Source organism: Lissotriton helveticus, chromosome 5_1 (assembly GCF_964261635.1).
Source record: "Lissotriton helveticus chromosome 5_1, aLisHel1.1, whole genome shotgun sequence".
Classification (NCBI taxonomy): Eukaryota; Metazoa; Chordata; class Amphibia; order Caudata; family Salamandridae; genus Lissotriton; species Lissotriton helveticus.
The window spans coordinates 520,298,827-520,320,910 of NC_136065.1; the positions used below are offsets into that span (position 1 = coordinate 520,298,827).

The 22,084-nt window shown below is 42.3% G+C and overlaps 1 protein-coding gene across 4 annotated transcripts in view; it reads right to left on the reverse strand.

Moving 5' to 3' along the window:
* ZBTB40 (zinc finger and BTB domain containing 40) overlaps positions 1–22,084 on the reverse strand; it is a 267,262-nt gene that overhangs the window by 83,574 nt on the left and 161,604 nt on the right. For all 4 annotated transcript variants that reach the window (XM_078642855.1, XM_078642854.1, XM_078642857.1 and 1 more), the window contains exons 14-15: positions 4,309–4,523; positions 970–1,132 (exon numbers count right to left, since the gene is read on the reverse strand). In XM_078642855.1, coding sequence (XP_078498981.1) covers positions 970–1,132; positions 4,309–4,523 — 378 coding nt within the window. The remainder of the gene's footprint in view (positions 1–969; positions 1,133–4,308; positions 4,524–22,084) is intronic.

Sequence of the window (22,084 nt, forward strand, 5' to 3'; positions counted from 1 at the left end):
TAAGTCCCTGCTGCGGACAGTCTTTGTCTTTTTCATACAACTTCATGGAGAACTGACTCTCTTTTAAATGCCAACACCCATTACGGAGTAAGTTTGCTGTAAAGCTTGCACCAATAAGCAGTACAGACAATACAAAAAATGTAGTCTGAACATACCCCTGACAGTACTTTCCAGTATGATAAGTAAATAACAAATCGTTATATCTGTCCGATGAAGTCATCAGTGGTGTTGTCAATGATGTAGGTTGAGATGTTATTTGTGATGTAATCAATTATGTCATTGAACATCTTGCAAGTTATAGTTAATCCGCTGAACTATAGTTTTCGATTAAAAAGTTATAACATGACTGACATTACTCAACTAGAAGATTCCTTCAAATCTTGCTTTTTTCACCGACATTTCTAGGGTTTTTTTAATTTAAGGACTTTTTTTTATATATTTCACTGTCACTGTATAACTCATGTCACTGTAACCTTTGGTTTAAAGACAAACACACATATTGCTTGCGTCAGGAGTACTTAGGAAAACACATACCTGCATGTAAACAAATCACACATTTGGATCACAAAATAAGACAAATATAGCTAAGTTAACTTGAAATGTGTTTTGTTAATATTCCATGTTATCAAGCATATAAGATTTTCTTATAGAAAACAGTTTTTGAATGTGAATGTTAATCCAATGAGATTTTTTCCTTAAGTATGGAAAACAAATCATTTCTATCACGCCTTGGATTGAAATACATAAGGCTAAATTAGTGACAAACATAACTTACAACACTATTTGATGATTTTTGAATCTAGAAAGACAATTTTGAAAAAATAATGTTTTTTAATGAGAATTTGTAATCTGACAACTTTTACCATAACCCCTAATGCACTTTTCGGCTTCATCTGCTTCGCCAGTCACATTACAAAACCAATCTACACAAAAATGTGTTTTATTTGCTCAATACATTTAGTCTCTTACCTGCATGCTCTTCCTTGACATGTTTCTGGAGTGCTGAAGCTGTGGGAAAGCCTTTCTCACAAGAGATGCAAAGAAGGGAGGTAAACTTTGAAGAGCGACGATTTTGAGCAGCAAATATGTCTGGGTGGTGGGTGCGATTGTGATACCATAAGCCGGATAGTTGCTGAAAGAGTAAAGTAAAACCATGGTTAAACTGAGCGAAACACTAGAATATGTAATGACATAATTGAACCTATAAGGCAATTTGCTAAGATATCCCATGTAAACTTGTGCACTGACTTAATACAGAACATATACATGCAATGTCAACAAACAAATCTGATTCCTTAAACTTTCTCCTACCTTTCTTATTTCTTTCTCATTTACTTGAGCTACTGAGATGAAAAAATGCCAGATTTACTTACCAGTAGCATTTGTTGCACTAAATCTTACTCTTCCACATCTAAGACCAGTAGGACTTCTCAAGAGTGGTAAAAAGACTACTAGCCCTTTAAAAGTAACTACTTTTAGCATCAACTCCTCACTGATGAGACATAATTACACCTAACCCTTCAGAGCAAAGTCCTGTTTTTCTGCTTCCATGAGCCAAGCTATGTACTGCAAGCTGATATGTAGTTAGCTAAATACCATTTCTTCCCTTGTTTTGCTTTTTCTGGGACAGGCTGTGAAGAGGTTCTGAATCTGCAATCCTTGTTTGCTCACATCCACAAATTACCCAGAATGTGGTTTTCTTAGTCTGTTGTTTTGAGAATGGCCAAGGCTAAAGCCCTAATTGGAAGTAACAGTACTGCCACAAAGGGTGCAGAGCTCTCCTTCGCTCCCCATAGTTTTCTTAAAATAGATAAAACCAATCTTGGGTTGTGTGTGTTCGTGGGGATATTATTTGCTGCATTGTGGAGCTTTAAAGAAAATCTTCAATGATTGATTATGTCAAGATAACATGGTTTGTTTTTCACATGCAAGATATCTGTCAAATTATATTAAGTACTAATCGCAATTATACGCCTATGTAGAAATTGAAAAGTTTGCATGTGCCTTGAAGCCAAAGCATTTGTAACACATTCATGGTATTTCTTATTACTTTAGTTAATGTATGGTAACGTTTTTTGCTTTACTGTCCTACCCTCCAAAGGTTTCAGATAATAATGAATCATTCATTCATTCATGAGTAGTCATCTCAGGAGAAACATGACACAGACATTCAATGAATAGTGTATAGCCCCATAATTCATTAATCTCCATCATTTACCCAATTCCATTTCTTTAATGACATGACACTCTACATGTTGCATGATCAGCCATGGCCATATGACTATTTGTGAACCTCTACATTTGGTGAAAACATCTGTTGATATTTTGTTGACTAATTTGATTAATGTTTTCACACTTAAAAGATGGATTGCTGGTATATGGAGGTTTTGGGTCATGTGCAGTGGGCCTCCTTGTTTGTCAAGATAGTACATGATTATATTAGTGTCAGTTTGTAATATAGCTTTCTGGATGGATGGATGGATGGGAAGATAATTTGAGGACAAAATGGTCAGCACTCAATTTGGAGCATACTGATATAGCATGTTATGCATGACTTTTCCTTAAGTTCATCTAGGTTAATTCCAAGTATAGTAATGTAATACAACTATTGCTGTTGTGGCCTAATTAATCTAGGTTAATTCACAGAATACTGATGTAATACAACTGTTGCTTTTGTAATCAAGTTGGGAGGAGACACTGAGAATCCTCTTACTCAACAAGGAATCCAGGAGGCTTATTTAACATGACAAAAATACTCATGAAACCAAATCACTCAGGGTTTTCAAGGTGCTGCTTTAATTCTGATAATTGTTTCTTCAATATTATTGCACTATTGGTCAGCATACAATACACCTATAATATCTTGCATGTTGCATAGAAGGGAATCATGGTTCATAGTATCAAACGTGGATTATAGTGTCTTTTTCTTCTCGATATATTTCAAAGAGTAAATTAATCTACTGCATTTGACTGAATGCCACCTTTAACACCGGAATGTCTAAAACCATAATGTTCTTCCAGATGCTTTCAGAGACTCCAACACATGTCTTTTTAACAGAGGTTGACTGCAAACATCTGAACAAAATAATCTTTGTCAATGCTGTTACCTCTAGATTTGGCTTGAGATGAGTAATGCAGAAGAAGTCAGTCCAAGCTTGAACCATTCTCTCTTTGTCAAAAGTAAGCATGAGTTCTTTAGTACTGTCTATTGAAATAGTACTGACCTTGAGACAGTACTGATCGCATTTTTATGGTTTGAGTTGGCTACTGGTTAGTTTGCCTTAGTTCTCTATATTTTATCATAGGGAAATAGTCAGTAATCATCAAAGCTTGAAACTATCATGATGTAGAAAAGTCAATAAAACGATGTTTACAAAAACAGGTTGAATCTATTACAATGAAAGGAGGCAGAGGTTGGTGAATGATGTGAGTTAACGATACACCATCTGTACAAACCCCTCTGTACACATGATGAAGCAGTAGTGACAAGCAATATATATTCTGGTACCAAATGTACTCATGATTAGCCACATTTTAGAAAACTAAATTATTCAATTCTCATTATATATGACATTCTAAATAGGAGAGTATTATATTTTGATTTGATTCACAATTCAATTAATTCATGAATTAGACACGGACTGTGGTAAAAAAGTTACATTACTATTTTTCCTGTGTTACACTTTCATTACCAAATAAAGGGTGTTAAACTAAAGCAGGCCACATATATTTGCACAATAAGGTTCAATTAAAATATTAAACTCACATGAGATGACTAAAACCCCAGATTAACTCCATAATATAAATAAAAAAAGCAGTTTACTTTACAACCATATTGGTATGAAGGCTTCATAATTTAATTCACAACCGTTTTACAAATCAGGTCACATTCACTGCTTGCTTAACCTATCTGACCAGTAAAGCGTGTTTAAGCATTTTTAATGCCACCAAAACTGGGACACTAAAATCTGTTTTAACAATGGGAAGCCTGGCTACCATCTGAGTCAAGATGATGTGTAAAGAAGTCCGCTTTCTGTTCATAGGTATCAGTATCTGTAAAGCTGCATTTATCTGAAGGGCTTCCTCTGAAAAATTAGATTTAACAAATCACTATTTAGATATAATGTTTAGATATAATGAGGTATACCAATGTCAGGAGTACTCACACCGGTCTCTACAATAAAATCCATCATGGTTTATGTTGATACACTGATTGAATTTTTGCTGAGGTAAACGACTTTCAGCAAATGCTAAATGACTGGCCACGGCCAAATGGGACATGAGTAAACCCTGGTATGTTTACCTTACCTGGTAAGCCTTATCACAGATTTCACAGTTATACGGCTTGCCTCCGACATGGGTAACCATGTGACGCTCAAGCAAAGATGGTGCACTAAAGATCTTTCCACAGGTGGGACAAGGATGGTATTCTCTTGAGTGCACCTCCTGAATGTGCTTCCGATGGTCATCCAAGGTGGGAAAACTCATTCTGCACTTTTGACAATCATAGGGATCTTCAATATCTGATGGTGTAGAATAGAGAAAGAAAGAGGGAAGAAAAAGAGAGTAATGTAAGAAATGACAATTCTGGCATAGTTGTACAACCTAGCATGAAGAGGTAAGATGGACAGAGCCTGATATGGAAGAAAAGATGGTAATGCTGGGATACATTTTTGACATGTCTTAATGAGCTACTAGAATAAATGAATGTAGGCAAGAAGTGGGGATCAGAGTGTGATACAATGGGATACTAAAATAAATAGGAATTGCTTTGCTTACTCCAGAAAAGTATTAGAAGCCAATTCAAAGAAATTCAGAACATCCATATTCATGTCCTGGGATGCCACATTATATTTATGAAAGAAACAGCTTTTCATATTCCTGGTAGGAAGTCTTTCAAAGGAGAGAGGGTGGATTTTTTTTTCTATTTGAAAATTATGGGCCTCCATATTTTAGAAAGCTGTTGGGCGACTGCAGAACCTGTTAAATTACTATCTATTTTGTTGCTAATAGTTACCTGCAGTTCCATAACAAAAATATGCAAAGAGCCCTCAGGCTTTTCAGCAGAATCTGTAATTGTGAGTCCAAAAAGACCAGTCTCACTTTTCATCCTGAATGTTTTAATATTTATTTACTTAAGATGAACATGTAATAACATTTTCATCCTAAAAAGGGGAATAAACTGTAAAGTGTGTTAGGATAGAATTACAATTGGCAGAAGGGTCAATACAAGTATCAATTTACTATTGGATAACATTTCACAACCAGGTCATCAATTATAAGTGCACAATCATGAGCAAAGCTACTTGGCAAGTCCAAATTGTGAAAAAGGCTGATTCTAAGTGACATTCAATTTCATCCAACTTTCATCCAATTTAAACTCTACATTGCCCCAAAAAAAGTAACAAGGAAAAACATTATACTGCAGTAGAAGAATGAGTGAATAATATTTCCGCAATGTATGTTGTTTAACTGAGACTGAGGAAAAGTTCTATGGAGCTGCCCTGGACATCCAACTCAGTTAGAGGGGAACAGGACACAGACTTGCATACTATTTGAAAATTCCTATTTCATTTTCTTCTGGTTGATGGCTACACAATACCTTCTAAGCATTTTCAATTGGAACCAATCTTTCTTGAATATTATTGCTATATTATACATTAATCATTATTATAGCAAACTGATCCCAACTACACAAGCAATGGGTTACATCAAGATAGGGAAGGAAAGCTAATGCACATAAAACAGATAAACCTAAAATAGTCAGTAAAAAACATGAGAGTGCTAGGACCTGAGACACTAAAGCTATTCATACTAGACTCCTCCAGTTATAAATAAAGGGCAACAGAAAACTTGTGATGTTAACGATGGAAAACAATATCCTTCATCTAAAAAAATGGATAATTCAAACCGCCATCATGTGGCTGGGCCTTTAAAAAAGCATATATATCTTCGATTCAACTGCCATCTTTTGTCTATTCAGATGGGAGTGCTAAGCATTTGCTGTACTTGCAGAGGCAATAAATAAGACACACACTCAAGAATAAATCTAAGATCAATTTAGAAAATACGCTGTATTTTTATATACATTTTTACATCAAGAACTTTGTTAACAAGTAAGTACTTTTTAAAATGTAATTTTCCAGCTAAGTGAAACAGTTACTTAAATGCACCTTTAAGTACTATGCTTTCCTACGGGAGAAAAGGCATAGCTAGCATACAGGTATTTAAGATCAGTTTCTGGGGGTCTCCTTTGGAACTTTGGGTCGTAGGGGGCCAAGGTCCAAAGTACCACCAGCAGTTGTTCATTATCTGCCCTGGGTGGCCGGGTGAAGAGGTGCTGGTCAGGTTGGGAGCTGCGCATGCTATGCCTTTAAGAACAGGTGGGGGGGGGGGCACATTGCTACATGAATTCCCTGAACCACCTTCAGTTGTTTGGGGATAAGACTGAGATTCTACTGTTTGGAAAGACACATGCCCTTCGGACAACTGATTGGTGGCCCACGGAGCTCGGCCCTGCTCCCTTTCCTAAGAATACAGCAAGAAATCTAATCATTTTGATAGACAAACTATTGATGGAAGAGCAGGTGATAGCTACCTGGGGCACATGCTTTGGGGTAATGCGCCTCCTTAAGAAGATATTCCAGTGGTTTCCGGTAGCCTCCAGGAAGACCCTTGTCCAGGCACTTATAATCAACCACCTGGACTATAGAGATGCGCTACTCGCAGCACCCAATGAATTCCTTCTATCAAAATTACAGGTGGTGCAAAATACAGGCCCCCAACTAGTTAATAAACAGCCAACGGGCACAACGTCTGTTCCCCTGCTTAGGACCCTTTGTTGGTTACCCGTAAAGAAAAGAGCACTTTTTAAACTGCTCTGTCTGTCCTTTAAAGCAGGCAATAGACTGAGATAGCTGTAGGATAAACTAGTGCCCTATCTTCCTCAAAGAAACCTCATCAGATCAATTAACCAGCTTCTCCTTCACCCAAGACATATTCGAATTCTAAAATACGGTGGCCGATCCATTTCGTATCTTGTTCCTCATCATTGGAATAAGCTCCCTCTTCTTATACGGGCATGCACTGAGTTTTCAGACTTTAAAAGACATCCGAAGAACTGGCTCTTTTAATGGCAAATTCCATCCTGACTTGCTATACAAGCGCCGATATGTTCCTTCGAGGGCGAGTCTTTGCGCAAAATCAAATTAACATAACATAGAAACAGGCTGCAGAGGAGGACTTGAGGACAAGTCTGAGAGCTCCCAATGGAGGGGCTCATGTCACAAGGGTCGAGGGGACAAGATGGTACAGCCTGTTCATTTGTACCCGGGCCAGGGCGCTTGGGTACAGAGTGGTGAGGTCAAGTGTGCTCTGTGCATCCTGGAAGTTTGCGGTAGTTGGTAACATTGGTCGAGGGTACAAATCTCTGGACTGGTGGGCCACTCTGGAAGTGGGTCTCTGCGGTGCTGAAATCCCTTGATGGCGGCTCGGTCTTGGTGCAGTGGGAGCAGTGGTCGAAGTGGGGGAAAGAAAGTAGGGGAACTGTGGGTGGAGAATCAGAGGGCGGAAATAACCCGTGGATTGGGTCAGTGGGCGGAGTCAGAGGTGTGACAGAAAGAGTAAAATATCCCAATTTTTAATATTTGTTTCCCATTTCACTAACCGGTTACAGCTTATTACGTTATTTAATTTAACCAATGGACACACGTCTATTTAAGATTTAATATGGAGGTATTGACATTAAAATACATTCACAAAGTGGGATACGTTTCCAATCACAGAATGTCCCAAATATCCTTAAAAGTGGAATCGCAAGCCATTTGTCTCCCAGCCATGGAGTTTAAGTCATCAGCACTTCTCCCTTTTTTCCACTAGAGCAGTTCAAACATGAATGGCAAAATATCCTAGTTTGCAAATGTTTTCCACATAATTATGGCTCTGACATATTTGCCACATAATACATCATCTGCTGCATATTCTGACGATTTTAACTAATAAATTGTTTATAGCTAAAACGGATCAAAAGTTACTAAAAATGTGACTTGTGCTGGGCCCTTTGCAAAGGTAGACTGGTCACCTTTCTCACTGCTTCAGTTGTATGTTCCACTGGTACTAATAAGAACAATCTTTGCAGAGACTGTTAGCATGTATAAAAATGTCAAAATAATAAAATATCAGAAAAAGTACAGCACCACTAATACCAGTGTAGGGTGTCAGAGCACTTTACATCACACATATTACAGAGCACTTTACATCACACATATTACAGAGAGACAATCAATCATACATGTGTAAATCACTGTATAGAAAATGTTACATAAGACAAAGGACTATAAGGTGTAGAAGTCACATTACAATCATACTAGTAGGCAGCATAGTCCAATAGTGATTGGTCTGGAGAAACACCAGTTCAGAATTTAAAACGTAGTACCATGGTTGGGAGTTCTCTTTAATAATCAGAATTTATTTCTACCCATATGAACCCTTTTTTACTACATTAGGATAATCAAAGAATGGGGTAAGAAAACATAATGCTCTAATTTATACCTTGCAGGTTGCATGCAGCTCTTAGATGACAGTTAATAGCTCACTGTTCTATGTTAGAATTTTGACTTATAAACTGCAAGTAACAAAAAGATCTCACTGACAAAAACAGTAACCCGCTGACCTGTTTGCATTACGTGCATTTTGTGATCTGCATGGTACATTTTCTTAGCAGTAGGCCCTTTAACCCTCTGCGCTTCCTTTCGATGAGTCAAAACGTCCACTAGTCAAAACATCATCTCTCTCTATTAAGAACATTAATCACTGGAGTTATCATGACATTTTTATTGTTGCCAAAAACTGTTGGAGGCTAGAAAGGAGGCAGCAAGTGCTATTAAAACCATATTAGACTTGCAAACACGACCCCCAACCTGATGTCAGCGCCAGCAGCGGTCCGTGCAGGTAACAGTGGTGGGGGGGTGGGGCCGGGTAAGGTGGGATTTCGAGGGACGATCCAGAGGGAAAATTAATTATTTATTTAATTTTCCCTCTGCATTGTCCCTCGAAATTCCCCCTTACCCGGCCCCTCTGCCCAACCAATGTTTCCTGCATGGACCGCGGCTGTTACGGTCGCACTGTACTAGAGCCACCCTGCTCAAGGGTCCTGTGACCTCAGTGACAGAGTCACCGTCACTCAATGGTGTGCTGCTTCATAGGCCTGCCTGCAAAACTGGAGGTGAACTTTAGAATGAATTGTGGCGGACAGGCCTTCAAGGTTAACCCACACTTGCCACTGCTAGGGTCCACCTGCTAGTGCTAAGACACCAGGGCTTTTAAAATCTTGCAGGCCTTCTAAGGGCTAGCATGGGAATGTGCTCCCTCAGGGGGAGTGTTCTGGTGGACTGGTCATAAAGGCTGAATCTGGTTCCCCAGGTCCAAATTCAGCATCTGTGACCATAGTGCCACATCCTCTCCCCCACTGAACACCATACTGCTCCACTGAGAGAAACGTGCACTGAGCTGACCCGCTATAAACACCTGGATGTGACTCAATTCAAAGTACGCACTAGACAAGAGCAATAGGCAGCCTAAAAAACAATTAACAACATCCTAGAAAAAGCAAACACTCATAGGGAATGCAAGATTAAGTAAAGTGCATGAAATGTAAGCAGGAACAACATGGTTACCTTTTTGTTTTTACACTCATAATTCAGAAATTAGTGAGTGCTTTTGCCTGAAAAGTTAAGGCCATGACTACAGGGCCAAAAGAGACAGCCGCTGTTCACATTTGTTTTCTAATTAACCCATCATGCACTTTCCCACCCAGGGAAAACAATGTTGTTCAAAGAGAGACGAGGAAAAAAAATAGCACTTCACTGGCAAACACTGTAAAATGGCGCTAATGTGTGTAGGTGTGAATAAAGCAACCTGGCCACCTTGCAACCACTCTGTCTTACTTTAGTTAGTTATTTTTCATATTTTGAATGTTTTATTTCTCTCCACCCCGAGGCTGCACTTAGAAATTGAAAAATGGCAGAAAAAGACGACATTTCCAGCAAAAGTGTTTTTCTTTTCTGGATCCATTTCACAGGGGAGCAAATAAACGAAAGGAGGAAAGAGAAGGTAAGGATTAGTTACTTACCTGTAATCCTAGTTCTCTTCCAGGGGTATACTCATCAAAGTCATAAGCACTGAATAGTCCCGCCCACGTGCGGGACCCCGGAGCAATAGCCAATAATATGCATATATCTACATATATATATAAATACATATAAATACGCATAAAATAACCATATATATATATAGATAATATGCATATACATATGCAGCCCAATATAACCATACTAGGCTTGAAAACTGCCATTATTGCCTGTAAAATCTTTAAATTTGCTAAATAAAGACATATAAATTACATTGTATGACAATGCAAAGAAGAAAACACTGCCTTGGTTGTCTTTGAAACACACAACCTTTATTTTCAAAGGTAAAAACAGGCAGGATCATAGAGGCAGCTTTAGCCTAGATAGGCTGCATTGTAACAACAGAAAAATCTGGCGCCGTGCCTTTAAGACCTCTGTGAGCCTCCAGGCTCCCATCATGCACCACAGGTGACAGTTAGGTCAGTTCTTTTGGACGGCGTATAACAGTGTGATAACTGCATGGGTAACATGTAAAATAGACAGTTCTGGTATTTGCCCGGGGAGGCGGGTGGGTGTGCTTATGACTTTGATGAGTATACCCCTGGAAGAGAACTAGGATTACAGGTAAGTAACTAATCCTTCTCTTCCAGGGGATACTCATCAATAGTCATAAGCACTGAATAGAGTAGCAAGCCCATCCCATACCCTGCGGACGAATACCAGACTCTCTAAACAGTATACTAATATATATATATTACCCAAACAAATTCCTCAGGGATGCCTGACCAACTTGAGCATCCGCCTGAGTATCCGAATCAAGGCAATAATGACGTGCAAAGGTATGACCCGAACGCCACGTAGCTGCCTTGCAAATTTCATAAACAGGAACAATTTTAAGCATTGCTATAGTAGCAGCCTTTCCTCTAGTGGAATGTGCTCTTCGTTTGCCCGGGAGCTGTTTCCGTGCCAACTGATAAGATAACGTAATGCATGACACAATCCATCTAGATATGGACCTCTTAGAAGCAGGCAAGCCCGTATTCAGAGGAGCGTAGTTCACAAACAGATGATCAGTCTTTCTAACACTCTTAGTCTTATCAAGGTAAAACTTCAAAAATCTTTTCAAACCCAAAGAGTGTTAAGTTTTTTCAGCAGGAGTACTCAGATTAGCAAAAAACGTAGGCAGTGTCACTGACTGGTTGATGTGAAAATCCGAGACTACCTTAGGAAGGAATCTTGGATGAGTCCGAAGCACCACTCTATTCACATGGAAAATGAGATAGGGTTCTGTAGCACAAAAAGCCTGAATCTCGCTCACCCTGCGCGCAGAAGTGATAGCTACAAGAAAGGACACCTTCCATGACAGATTTTGAAGGGAGGCCTTATGTACAGGTTCGAATGGAGGACCCATCAATTTGGACAAAACCACATTAAGCTCCCAAGGAGGTGAGGGAGCCCTCACGGGAGGATATACTTTCCTGAGACCCTCCAGAAAATCCTTCACAACTGGCATTTGAAAGAAAGAAACCTGGGTAGGGGACTTTCGATATGCTGTTATTGCTTCCAGATGGACCTTAATAGAGGAATACTGTAAACCAGCTTTGGCCAAAGAAAGTAAGTATGGTAACAGTACCTGTTCCTGACCTCGAATCGGGTCATGACCTTCAGCAGCACACCACATGAAAAACCGCTTCCACTTGAAAGCATACGACTTTCTTGTAGAAGCTCTCCTTGCCTCTCTTAAAATGTGCATGCAGTCCTGCGAGAGGCCTAGATGTCCATACTGGACGAACTCAGGAACCATACTGCTAGCTTCAGGGACGGCAGGTTTGGGTGGAACACCCTGCCGTTCTCTCTGGACAGCAGATCCGGACAGCAAGGAAGCCTCCTGTGCGGTACTTTGGATAGATACAGGAGATCCGGGTACCACCATTGGCGAGGCCAATCCGGAGCTACCAGAATCATGTCTGTCTTGGACTTGTACAGCTTCTTGATCACCAAGGGAATGAGTGGAATCGGAAGAAAAGCGTAGGGTAATGTCTCTGACCAGTCCATCCATAGAGCATTCCCCTTGGACCCTCGTTGTGGGTACCTGGACGCGAAGACGCGGCATTTTGCGTTTTCGGCATCCGCAAAGAGATCGATTTCTGGTGACCCCCAGGCCTGGAAGACATCTCTTATCACTTCGTCTTTTAAGACCCAGTCGTGTGCTTCTGTGAAGTGTCTGCTTAGGTCGTCTGCTTGGACGTTGAGGACACCGGGCAGATGGACAGCTGAAATTTTCATGCCCCGAGCCAGAAGCCACTTCCAGATTGCTTGCGCTTCCAGCGACAGAGGTCTGGATCTCGTTCCGCCCTGCTTGTTCAGATAGTACATCGTTGTTGTATTGTCCGTCTGAACAAGCAGAGAGGATGTATTTAGCGCGGGAAAGAAAGCCTTGAGAGCTAGATGGACAGCTCTGAGTTCCAACATGTTTATGTGATACAGCCTTTCTTTCTCTGACCACACTCCTTGAACTTGAAGGGACCCCAGATGGGCGCCCCATCCCTGCAGGGACGCATCTGTCACCAGCGATCTTCTGGGCATGTCCTCTTGAAAAGGCACTCCCACTACCAGATGACTCCGCTGCATCCACCATCGAATGGATATCCGCACTGACAAAGATAGTGACAGTTTGTCTTCCCAACGGTTTGAAAACTGGGACCACTGATCCTCCAGCGACTGCTGCAGAGGTCTCATGTGCAGTCTGGCGTTCGGAACGAGGAAAATGCAAGACGCCATGGACCCTAGCAGAGACGAGATCTGTCTGGCCGTTGGTCGAGGAGTCTTTTGTAAGGTTTGACACTTGAGGTGAATAGAGGATAGTCTCTCCTCCGAAGGATACGCTTTTGCGTCCTTTGAATCTAGCAGTGTGCCCAGATAGTGTATCCTCTGTGTGGGGTTCAGGATAGACTTTTTGAAGTTCACGTGCAGGCCCAGCCTCCGCAGCTGATGTATGCAGAACGTGAGATGTTGCTGAAGCAGAGTCGGAGACGCACTCTTTAGCAGCCAATCGTCTAGATAGGAATAGACGAAAACATGTCTCTTCCTTAGGAAAGCCGCTACGACTGCCATGCACTTTGAGAAGGTGCGAGGAGCTGACTTTAGCCCGAAGGGCAAGACTGCGAACTGGTAATGGCTGGTTTGTATGCAAAACCTTGGAAATTTCCAATGCTTTGGGGCGATGGGGATGTGAAAATAAGCATCTTGAAGATCTATGGAGCACATCCAGTCCCTTTGATACAGAAGTGGAATTATTTGATGTAACGCCAGCATTCTGAACTTTTCTCGCTGAATGAACTGATTGAGGCGCCTGAGATCTAGTATGGGCCTGAACTCCTTGATTGGACCTTTCTTTGAAACTAGAAAGTATCGGGAGAAAATGCCTTGCCGACGCTGTGCCCTCGGGACCTCCTCGATGGCTTTCTTTTTTTTTATTTTTTTTTTATTGTGTAAGCTCGATGGCTTTCTTTAAGATTAACGTAGACACCTCCTGCTTCAAAAGATGAAGACGATGTAACACAGCCTTTTGAGGAGGAATGGAAGGTGGAGGAGACTTGAATCTGATTGCATATCCATTTTGCACAATATTCAGCACCCATTTGTCGTTTGTGATGTTTTTCCACTCTTCCAGGCAAAAACGAACACTTCCCCCCACCGGAGTGAGTAACGGGCTCAGGGGAAGCAAACACTCACTGTTTTTGTTGCTGCTGCTTGTTTCCAGGTGCAGACTGTCTGGAAATGCCACCCCTTCCTCTACCAGGACGACGCTGGGAGAACTGAGATCTTCCCTGATTCTGCTGTGACGACCATTGAGGGGTTTGAACCCTCTGCTGGTTCTGTCTCCGATCGTAAGGACAGTATTTTTTCTTAAAGTCCTTTCTCTTTTCGAGACCAACAGCTCTCACCGTATCAAGCTCCGTCTTCATTCTTGACATCTCATCGTCAGCATGAGAACCAAAGAGATTTTCCATTGAACGGCAGATTCAGAATGCGGTGTTGCGCTTCAGGTTTAAGACCCGCAAGCCTTAGCCAAGCTGAGCGTCTTGCACAGAGTCCATGAGCATAGCCATGTGTAGACAGGTCGGAAGCATCCGCAGCTGCACTAATCACCTGGTTAGCCACTAGCCCACCTACATGAAGGATTTCAAGATAATCATGTTTGTCTTCTTTGGGAAGTTTTTCTGCAAACCGAGACAAGGAATCCCATACTGCGCGGTCATAGCGGCCCAGTAAAGCGGAGGCGCTGGCAACCTTCATGTAGGAAGCAGAGGTGGCACACATTTTCTTTCCTACAGAGTCCATAGCTTTGCTGTCTTTATCAGGAGGCACAGAGGATGATGTCGCTCCTGTCTGATTCTTACGTGCCACTGAAACGATGACCGAGTCAGGTTGTGGCTCAGACCTCAGAAATAACGGATCATTGTCCGGAGCCATATATTTTTTTGCGATCGGCGAAGGAACCGCTCCCAAAGATGCAGGAGTTAAGAACTTGTGCTCCGCAGGCTCCAACAGACCTGGAACCAGAGGAAGTAAAGGCCTTGATGATAATTTCTGATGCAATGTTTCGAAAATGACCGTTGTCTTGGCAGTAGAGACAGGCATCTCGATATTAAGTTTCGCTGCACCACGACAGAGAACTTCATTAAAAGTAATCACGTCATCAATCGGTGAAATCCTACTCGGAGGAGTTGATGACAGCGTTGGCGCGTAGTTCCTCTTCGAATTTGTAGATCGTGTCGGAGATCTAGCATCGCGTCTTCTAGAAGAGTGATGACGTGAAGACCTAGAAGAGGGTGAAGTTCGCCTCCTCTCCGATGGAGACTTTCTCGGAGGAGTACGCTCACGTCTTCTCGGAGATTGCACCAACTGTACAACAGGTGACCTTGATCTTGAAGCAGGTCTTACCGACACAGGAGACCTGGAATGAGACCTTGGAAGGTTAATTTTTCTTATTTCCCAGTCTCTGATCTCCCCAGCCATCGTGGCGAGATATTAGCCCCTGTAGGTGAAGGTGCTCTTGAGGGCTCTGGAGAGATTTGTACAATCCTCAGCCCAGGGGAGGAAGAGGAACTCCCAGAAGACACAATAGAAACCTTAGACCGGTCTTTTAACACCGTTCTAGGCCTTTTTGCTGCAGGAGACGTAGACGACATCCTCCTCGACGTCGATTTTTCCAACGGCGACTTCCTCGGCGACGATTTCCTCGGCGGCGTTGTCCTCAGCGGCGACCTCCTCAGCGGCGACCTCCTCGGCGGCGACCTCCTCGGCGGCGACCTCTTCGACGACGATTGCCTCTTCGGCGTCGATGTCACACGCCTCGACGGCGATGATTTTCTCGGCGTCGTGTGCCTTGACGTCGCATGGCTGGGGCTCTTCGACGTCGAAACCTCTACTGCTCGGTTCGTGACATCATGGCACCTCTCGACGGCGACCTTGACTGATGTTTCGAGCCTCTCAACGGCGACCGTCGACGTCGAGTCCCGCCCTCTTGCAGTCATAGGAGCCAGACCTGGACCGCCTACGCTCATGTCGCTTCTCACCTTGCTTCGACGGCAAATTCTTCTTCGACGGCGAGGGATGCTTCGACGTCGATGTATGCTGCGACGGCGATTTCGATGATTTTGAGCACACAGGTACCTTAGAAGAAGATCTGTCCCTCTGTCCTTGCGCTCTTTGTGCTGAGAAGAAGGCTGCCTGGAATGAAATTCTTCTCTTCCACTTACAGTTTCTCCTCTGTCATGCAGGGACTGAAGCCTGCTCTTCTCGCTCTCTCTCAAAGTCCTATTTGACAGCTTGCTGCAGTGGTAGCAGAGTTCTGGCTTGTGAGAAGATGGTAGACAAGCTACACAGACCGAATGAGGGTCTGTCTAGGCCATTTTTTTACCACAGGCCGGACACTTGACAAATTAGGCCGGCATTATGACTGGAAAAATAGCCAAAAAACTGCAAAAAATTGGTGGATTAGTCAGATAATGACTAAAGACGTCGAGTAAAGAGGAAAAAAATAGAGAAATACCAGAAGAAAGTGAAAAAATATCACCAACTGGCGAGCTCAATGCTCCAGGATCCTCACAGAAGGAGCCGGAAAAAAGAACTGACTCAACTGTCACCTGTGGTGCATGATGGGAGCCTGGAGGCTCACAGAGGTCTTAAAGGCACGGCGCAAGATTTTTCTGTTGTTACAATGCAGCCTATCTAAAGATTTTACAGGCAATAATGGTTGTTTTTAAGCCTAGTATGGTTATATTGGGCTGCATATGTATATGTATATGCATATTATCTATCTATATATATATATATGGTTATTTTATGCGTATTTATATGTATTTATATATATATATGTAGATATATGCATATTATTGGCTATTGCTCCAGGGTCCCGCACGTGGGCGGGACTATTCAGTGCTTATGACTATTGATGAGTATCCCCTGGAAGAGAATACCTGATTCTTGAAGTCTCGGTTTTCACAAAATGAGGAGCGAGACAGAAAGAGAGGGAAGAGGGGGACCAAAGAGAGGGGGGGCAGCTGCCAGCAGCAGGAGAACTGGACACTGTCCTTGTCTTCTCTGGGCACGAAGGAAAAGACAGAGTCCTTCACCTTCTCTGCCCGTTCAACCCATTCCCAAAAGCCGAGCCTTAACTATCGGCCTTGGCGATTTCTGCCATCCAGGAGGAATGTTTAAAATAAGAAAGTAGGGGAACGGACTCTAAGAAAATAAAGTAGATGGGACACGCCATGCCCTGCCAATCCACTTCGACCACTGAGTGGGAGTCCGGTTTGGACCATATCATGCTGAGCTTGTTGCAAGGAATCCGGTACCCCAGATATTGGTTGTTCCCGATCTGATCCCAATTGGTGGGGGGGGGGGCAGATCTGACCTTCATGAGCATAGGGGTCTTCTTTCTTGGCGGCTGCTGCATCTCGCTGGCCGAGAATTGGTAACTCAGTAGACAGAACTTTGCATTTCAGTGCCTAAAGACTACAAGAGAGAAGCTCCTCTGCTCCAAGGGAGATTTAGTGGCAATTTGCAAACCACTAGCAGTCTCCTGGGGTTCTTGGAAGCTGGTCTGCTGCAGGAAAAGTCACTGGGCACGACTGTCAAGACTGGTGCAAGCAGGCAGGGTTTGGCACCAAAAGTCCATGGTAACTCTTCAGTTCTCGCTTTTCCTGCGGCTCTTCTTTGTCCACTATTCTTGATCCATCAAATCTAAGTTCCTAGTGTCAGGGGTGCAACCTAAATATCCAATTATGGGGTTTTACAGGGAGAGGCAGGTAGTAGCCAATGAGCTACTTACCTTTAGGGTGCCTATACCCTCTATATGACCACTTCCTGTGGGAAGCGGGCATATACCTGACCCAGAAAGCCTAATTCTGCCAAAACTAAGATGTTTTAATTGCTGTTTTTCCTCATTATAGGGCTGTTCTCCTCGTTGAGCCGGTGCTGCAATGCCCATTGGGTCCCCCGATGGGTTACTTTGGTGGAGATCTTTGGTTGGTGTGCCGTATGATGAGTGCAAGGTAGAGTCTACGTCGGGTGGTATTTCATGTGTGATAGAGTGGATTAAAAATGATTAGGGAGGCCACTAACTCCTTTTAATAATCGGAACACCCTGTCAGATTAAAAACCTTTAGAAGTAGATGCTACCAGTAGGGTCATAAAGTCCTTTGGTAGTCTTGCTGTGAGTTGCCTCTTTAGGGTTCAACCCTAGATGGTCAACTTGTTACGCGCTGCTTGTGGTCAGGAGGATCCGTGGAGCTTCGTTAGGACAGGAATAGTGAGTGAATCTTCCTACCCCACGAATGTGTAAAAGGTGGTGCCTTCTTATTTAGAGTTGGTCTTCCAACCTTTCCGGAGAGAGAAATGAAACCGAATTATCATGTTCCTGGCATAAGAAGAACTTATTGACCAGGATGTCCATTATTATGGCCCAAAACTGTTCGTCCATTGTTGGAGTAGCTCCCAGACATTTTAAGACACGAAGAAAAATACAAGTACAACATGAAAAAATAAAGAGTATGGGTCTATTAATACAAGATATTTGATACCAAACATCTCTAGGTTCAGTGAAGCCATCATGTAACTGGGGAACCTGTAAATACACTGTCCAACACATGGCCGCAAAATTGCTTCCCTGTTTACTTGTAACATCTAAGAATTGACTTTGACATCACAGGGGTACAGTGCACCCTGCCTTAGAGTTGTAATGCTTGCTGTAGGGGTGACATATCAATAGTGCATGCAGTGTCTGAAAGCATGGCACACAGGAGGTGTGACATGTCGGGTCTTTACTTTTATCTGTATCATGGCATGCAGCCTGCAATGGCAGTTTGCATGTTGATGCTGAGGGGTCCCTTTCGATGGCAAAATACATGCTGCAGCCCTTAGGAACCCTCTGCAGCCTTCTTGCTCTAGGTATCAGGGGTACTATTTACTAGGGACTTACAAAGGGTGCTAAAGGGATTGCCAATTGGGGGAAGAATTGTACAGTTTTAGGGAAAGAGATCTGGCACTGGGGACTTGGCCAGCAGGAACCCAGTGCACTTATGACAAAATTGCATCAAATACCAGGCATAAAGTGGGAGTGACCATGTCAAACAGAAGCACTTTCTAAGAAGCAGTACCAGCTCCTGGTGGAGGTGGCATCCATGCCTGAAGTGATTGTGCAGTGGCTATATAGTCGTCACTCCAGCGCACTGGTGCTTGTTTCTTTTCATGACTTTCCACACCAGAATCAGGGAGCAATGATGAACACAGACCACTGGTGCATAAAGCTAGGGTCCTTAAGTGGGAAACAACTCTTAGCTCTAAAAAAAAGGTTCAGAGTGGGGAACATGGGTTGGGTTGGTAAGGAATCTACAGCTAGTTAGATTCTCTACCAAATAAGGCGTAACTGAAGTTAAGTAACTTCTGATAGCGGCTTCTAGCTTCAGATTCTTTACCTTAGAATATATACCTAATCAATACCTCCCCGGAGATAGGGCTGTGATAATGGATTAAACTAGAAAGTCCTGTATGGCGGAACGGGCAAAATGTCTATAGTGCAAGACCCGACTGTTGAAGCAGCAGTGATTTCTAAATGTTTGTAGGGAAGCCCATGTTGCTGCCAGGCAGATATTTAGGACAGGTACTCTGCCAGCTAACACAGTGGTCACGCTTTAGCTCTGTTGTAATGAGCTTGTGAACCTTCAGGAGGTTGCTTTTTGGCCAATGTATAGCAGATTTTGATACAGATATCGTGAGATGGTCTGTTTCTCCACTGCTTTACTTTTCCGAGTCTGACGTATGCCACAAAGAGCTGATCATCCACCAAGAACTCACTTGTCTGGTCAAGGTAGAACAACAACACTATTTTTGGGCTCAGCCGATAGAGTCTCTCTTCTTCCTTAGAAGCGTGAGGCGGAGTGTAAAGGGCAGGCAGGGTGATGGACTGGCCTACATGAAGGATGCTCTAAAGAACCAGTTTGTTTGGGTACATGGTAAGACACAGAGGTTGAGATGACAAAGACTTTAGCTCACCGACCCGCCGGGAAAGGTGCTATTGCCACTAGGAAGGCCATGTTTATGGTAAGGAGCCTGCTGGGGCAGTTGTGTAATTACTAAAAGGTAGCACACATCAAAAATGTGAGGATTAAGTCAAGGTTCTACTGGGGTGCGATTCAGACATGCCCGAACTCTGAGTATTTAAAATACCTAAAGTCCTCACTAGAGGCAACTGAGCTCGGGGCATTGTGGGAATCAAAACTGCCAGTTCCTTCGTTCAACCAGGCAGTTAAAAGGATTGCCAAGAAACATTCGTTCCTCAATGACAAAATAATTTTTAGCAATCTGACTCATGCCTGGATGACTATTAAATCATACACAAGGCCTGCACCAGCCCTTTATTTAGACACGGCATTCTCGTTGAACCTTAAACGCAAATTTCTCCACTTAAGGCTGGGTATTTTACCTACAAGACTAGACCAACCTAGATGGAGACCACAAGCAACAACAGAATGTGACCTTTGTGGTGCAGACAAACAAGACTTTATACATATAGTCTGTACTTGTCCAGATATGTACTACGGACGGCGGCGCTGGCTCAAGGACAAACTCAATGAGCTAGGAGTCCGCACTTGCCGATCCGCGATAGTCCAGACCTTATGTTCAGCGGACGCCCAACTGATCTGTAGATTAGTAAAATTCCTGGCCAGTTTCGTGGAAAAAACAAGGCATGCTGCTACTTGCCGGATGCTCACCGAGACTTAGAACATTGTTGAAAGATAACCCTGTGCTTTAGAAAAGTTCACTAAAATTGGTTAGACTCTTCGCAATAGTCCTCACACTTTTCTTTTATTTCCTCTCCCTTCCCCTTTTCTTATTTATTTCCTAGTCATAGCCTAAAAGTTTGTTTTAAACACTGCAGAATGTCATAAATTGTAATGGTTTTAATTAACCGAACAATAAAGATTTACTTACTTACTGTGGCATAATGAAAGTAGATGGTGAAAACATATGCTGAAGATCTTTGAGCAACATTTTACAATAGGGGATTTTAAATGGGATAGCTGATCTGGCAACCACAGACATGCAGATAACATTTCAAAGTGCCCAATGCAGAGCCATGCTGAGCCAGGGTAAAAATAAACAAAAGAGGTGCAGAGAAATGGTCAACTCATTTATCTGCACCCCTTGCCATGAACTTGCTTCAACGTCAGGCATATACCGTATTGGTGGCAGGATGCCTGACTGCCAATATAGGTAAAGGGGTAGAGTTGCCTTCAAGGGATGTGATTTGATTAAAAATCAATTATTTAATATAACTTAGTTTGGGAGGAGAAATCAATTATCCTCATGTGTAATTCATACATTAATATACAAAAGATCTATTTATTTGAATCATATTTAACAGAACCAGACACATATAAAACATATAAACAACAAAACACAAAGGTGTATATAAAAAGGAATTTTATCAAAAGTTCTTAAATCAGCAATAAATCAAAGGAGCAGGTAAGGAAATGCAGGTAAAAAATAGTATTGATAAATTAATAAACAACACAGCAAAACCTAAAAAGAGCATCTATCCCAAACACAAAGTGAATCAAACACTGCAGGGATAAGGTTTTGCTGTGTTGTTTATTAATTTATCAATACTATTTTTTACCTGCATTTCCTTACCTGCTCCTTTGATTTATTGCTGATTTAAGAACTTGATAAAATTCCTTTTTATATACACCTTTGTGTTTTGTTGTTTATATGTTTTATATGTGTCTGGTTCTGTTAAATATGATTCAAATAAATAGATCTTTTGTATATTAATGTATGAATTACACATGAGGAGAATTGATTTCTCCTCCCAAACTAAGTTATATTAAATAATTGATTTTTAATCAAATCACATCCCTTGAAGGCAACTCTACCCCTTTACCTAATCACCCAAGCCCTCAAGGGTTTATCTGGGTCGCTCACTTTTCCTTTGATCATGACTGCCAATATAACATTGCAGACTTAAGGCGGAAGGTTCGAAAGCTGCAAACTGTCGCAGCTCAATCTCCACGCAAAAAGGTTTAGTGTTTTTGGGTTTGAGTGCAAAACCCCTTCCTGTTTTTGAGATAGAAGATCCTCCCGAAGAGGCAGCCTGATCGGAGAAACCATGCTCATGCTCATAAGCTCGGGTTACCAGATTCTGTGTCAAATCTGGAGCCTCAAGAATCCCTTAGTCCTGGTTGATCCAGATTTTCTTAAGAACTCTGGGCAGGAGTGGTATTGGTGGGAAGGCATACACGAGGCCTGAGCTCCACTCGAGATGAAACGTGTCTCAGAGTGAGACCCACCATGGAAACTCTAAAGTGCAAAACTACTGACGGAAACAAACAGGCTCAACCAAGGCTCTACCCATTCTTTGAAGAGACCTTGCTCCCTCTTTGGATGGA